Source organism: Rosa chinensis, chromosome 3, assembly GCF_002994745.2.
Source record: "Rosa chinensis cultivar Old Blush chromosome 3, RchiOBHm-V2, whole genome shotgun sequence".
NCBI lineage: Eukaryota > Viridiplantae > Streptophyta > Magnoliopsida > Rosales > Rosaceae > Rosa > Rosa chinensis.
Window position 1 is genome coordinate 29,450,858 of NC_037090.1, and position 3,803 is coordinate 29,454,660.

Here is a 3,803-nt window from a genome sequence, read left to right on the forward strand (position 1 = left end):
AGAACGAACCAAGTACATCAGCTCACAAATTCAAACTATTGTCTTCATCAATGGCTGCAGCTCCAGGTAAATTTATGTATTCTTATATTGAGCCCAATGATCATATGCATGCTTTCCAGTTTTCAACTTATATCACAAAGTGCTCACGTGATACTGAAAAATTAAGGGATGAGAGAGAGAATACATTCAGGGTCGGATTCTGTCGACGATATATGTTATAACAGAAATGCTCTTGATGCACAAGATCAAACAATAAAAAAGTCGAGTCGTGAAAAAAGAGTTTCTGCAGAGAAATCATTTTCTAATCCTTTTATATTTTACAGGGTCTTGTATATATTGTTCATCAATTTGTTGACTTTATACATACAACTCTTCCTAGTTCACTTTGTGCCATCTACAACGTCTAGTGATGCAAGGAAAGAAAATACCATATGATATCAATGACATCAATGTGACTGAATATTAGGACCCTGCTGATTCAATCTATCAATGGTGTAATCAAAAGCGCCAACCAACTGCTTCCGAAATCTTGGGAGGTGTAGTCTTACTGTCTGATCCTCAAGATAGATCATCTTTGTGTATTGCCATCCCTTTCTGGTTACACTCCTTGGATCTTTAAGAACAGGATCATCCTTATCATACTTGTCATATAATGAGCTCTCTTTCGTAAGGATTTGGTATCCAATGTACTTCAACCCAAGCTTCTTTGCAGGTTCTCCATAATATGCCTCTGCTGCCCATTCAGTTCCGAGAGGAATGATTTGAATGAACACAGAACCAGGCTTCATGAACAGAAAATGTGTCATGGCAGCCCCATGAACCCCAATCATGACGTCACTCGAATTTAGAGCCCAATAAATCTCTGCTAACATTGTCCGGCTATCTGGCCTCAAAACTTGGACTTGAAACCCGACTTTCTCAGCCATTTTCACCAGAAAATTCTCATTTGTTATTGCCCTTGATCCATTTCGAGATATAATAACCAACTTCGGCTTATTAAATGGATGCTCTTGCACTTTTCTCCTGATTCTTGATGGTTTTTTCAACTTGGGAACAACAGAAAGCTTTGCATGTTCATACATTAGACTTCTGATCTGAGGCCGGTAAGCTCTGTCTAGGAGATTTCGAAACTCGACTATGCTCGCATTCCTTTCCATCAATGAAGAATCCACAGTCAGCTCATCGTGAATTTTCAAACCGACAATGGCTTCAGGGAAGCAATGAACTCTCTTATCAGTACGGAAATCTATTAAGGGATAATCTGAGAGATGGGAAAGAATGTCTGAATATTTCATGACCCACCAATTGTGAAATTCAAGAATGACGAACACAACCTTCTTGTTGAAATGTTGGGAAGTAATGTACAGTGGCATTATCCCATCATTAAATTCATGGTAGACGTTGCCGGTGTAGCCCCCGGTTGAGAAAAACACTGCTGGAACATCATGTTGGACATCACATTTATGATGGTTCATGATCAGAGTGTTTTTCTTTGCAATGAGATCCAACTCATCAATGGTGTCCATAATATTTGTTTCCCATTTTCTGGTGTATGGTCTGATCTTTTCGTGTTGGAGATCCTCCTCATTCTTCACTGCTTCGTCTTGCGATTCGTAGACGAAGATAGAAGAGGAAGGCGAGTGTGTTCTTACATCCCCTTTCATGGTACAAACATCTGAACGGATACTGCTTCTATCACAACATATAGCTCCTGCAGTAACACAGACAATTTAATTACAACTAATTAGTGTAATTTATTTGAACACATAAGAAGACACAACTAGTTGTGAGAGATTGAAAAACAAAAACAAGAAGTGTATGAGATTTAGTAGAAACTAAGGGAAATTCTAGTGTAGTGGTGGGTATCTGATACCCACATTTACAAAAGTGAGAACAAATTTTGTTGTCAAAGTTGTAATTTGAGTCCTACTTTGTGTAATCTTAGTTCTAATAATGGTAATTACACATCTTACGACATTTTACAAGTTTTTGAACAAATTTGTTGTCAATGTTGTAATTTTAGTTCTAATAATGGTAATTACACCTCTTACGACATTTTTACAAGTTTTTGAACAAATTCGTTGTCAATGTTGTAATTTTTGTTTAATTATATGTAAATAGTGTAAATGAATATGGTAACTTTTGTTCTCAATGTTGTAATTTTGGTTCAAATACTTGTAAATTTTTGTTCAAATAGTTGTAAATGAGGGTATCTCATACCCACCAGTACACTAGCTTGTCTCAGAAACTAAATCCCTAGCTTTGCTGGAGAACTGTAAAAGAAGATCAAGAAGAAAAACAAAATTTCAATTTCAGGCAATTCGGTCTTATAAACTTCGATCACCCAAAGCAAAGCACCTGCGCGCATACCACAGAGCTATATTTTCATATTTGTTTAGTTTCTATTTTTGGTCAACCCCCAGAAGTAAAGTCGTAGAACAAACTTGGTCTTCAAGGAATTCGTTGACCGATGAAGAGGTCAGGTCGAGTTGACACATAGGACTTCATGAGTTTTTTGATAAATCAAATGAAATCATATGACCTTTTTTTTTTTTTTTTTTTTTGAGAATCATATGAACATTTTAGCTATAAAACAAAACAAAAAGGATATTAGCCATAAATTAGTTGGGCTGCCAAGGTGACCGTGGATCATATGGGATCAAGTCTTTGATCCAGACATGAGCCTGCAATCAAAGTATCAAAGTGACAATGTTTATTAGTATCCAACCATCCACCAACTAATTATTAGTCTACTTTGATAGGTTTAATAGTCTAGGCTCGAGGCTAGACCGCAGCTAACTGCGCTGGGGCCATGAGAAAACGATGACGTTGATGAAACTAAATTTCTCCTTCAAATTTATAACAATATTGTTTTTTCTTTTTTTCTTTTTGTCCGATCAATACTCTTTTGTTTATTAGATAAATAAGTATAATAGTACTGGATTGATGAAACTTTGAAAGGTACGTAATAACTTACAGCAGAAACAATCTAAAGAGAAAGCCAGAAGAGAAGCAGAAAGCACAAACCATTATTGACTGAAGAATAGAAGGGAGCCTTTGGGTCTATAACAGCAGCAGCAGTAATAGGGCCTTCGTTTTCTACTTGCGGTGATTCTACAAAAACACAGAAAGCTACATATTTATAAACAGATAAAACGTACACTTCGTAGCTAATAAATATGGGAAAACCAGCTGGGAGAGAAGAACTTACGTGAAAGAGAGAAAGTGGTGACAGAGGAAAATATCAGATGAGGGACTAATATGAAGCCACAAGAGAGAAGAGAGATGAAGAGAAAGGTGAGAAGCTTGGGCCTTGATCTTTTGTAGTAACCAGAGCTCGCACACTCCATTGCAAGACTCTGACCCTCCTCATCTTCATCCTCGGTAGGCTTTTCGCCTTTCCTGCGCTGGTGGTATACCATTTAATTTCTTTTGCAGAAGGCTTGTAGTTTTTCTTATCTACTGTTTTCAGATTTCTGGGTTCAGCCTTTGATGTTAAGCCAGCTTCAACGCCAAACTTAAAGGAAACAGAAAGACGTACATAACAGAGAAAGAGAGTATATATATATATATATATATATATATATATATATATATATATATATATGGCTAATGAGATTGGTATGTGTTTATTGACATTAATTAGGTTTTGGTTTCTTCCTCAATAAGAGTGAGAGGAAGATGAAGATAGGGAAATGAAAGGTAGGCTAATTGGGGGGAGTTCTTACCTATAAATAAATAAATTAATTAATTAATATATATATATATAGATATATATATATATATATTCAGGGGAGGCTAAA

General features: G+C 36.2%; 1 protein-coding gene across 1 annotated transcript; it reads right to left on the reverse strand.

Annotated features, from left to right (window-relative positions):
- Positions 1-285: 285 nt before the first annotated feature.
- LOC112193475 (xylan glycosyltransferase MUCI21) lies at positions 286-3,547 on the reverse strand. Its single transcript, XM_024333641.2, has 3 exons — positions 3,212-3,547; positions 3,028-3,114; positions 286-1,711 (listed from the first exon to the last, which is right to left on the reverse strand). The coding sequence occupies exons 1-3, from the start codon at positions 3,420-3,422 to the stop codon at positions 447-449; spliced, it is 1,563 nt and encodes a 520-aa protein (XP_024189409.1). The 5' UTR covers positions 3,423-3,547; the 3' UTR covers positions 286-446.
- Positions 3,548-3,803: the final 256 nt, after the last annotated feature.

Excerpts from the sequence above, each read along its gene's own strand:
- LOC112193475 (XM_024333641.2), bottom strand. The coding sequence starts at position 3,422 with ATGGTATACCACCAGCGCAGGAAAGGCGAAAAGCCTACCGAGGATGAA. Across the intron at positions 3,115-3,211 it reads CACCACTTTCTCTCTTTCAC|AATCACCGCAAGTAGAAAAC; the intron begins GTAAGTTCTTCT and ends GTGTTTTTGTAG. Across the intron at positions 1,712-3,027 it reads CTATTCTTCAGTCAATAATG|GAGCTATATGTTGTGATAGA; the intron begins GTTTGTGCTTTC and ends GTGTTACTGCAG.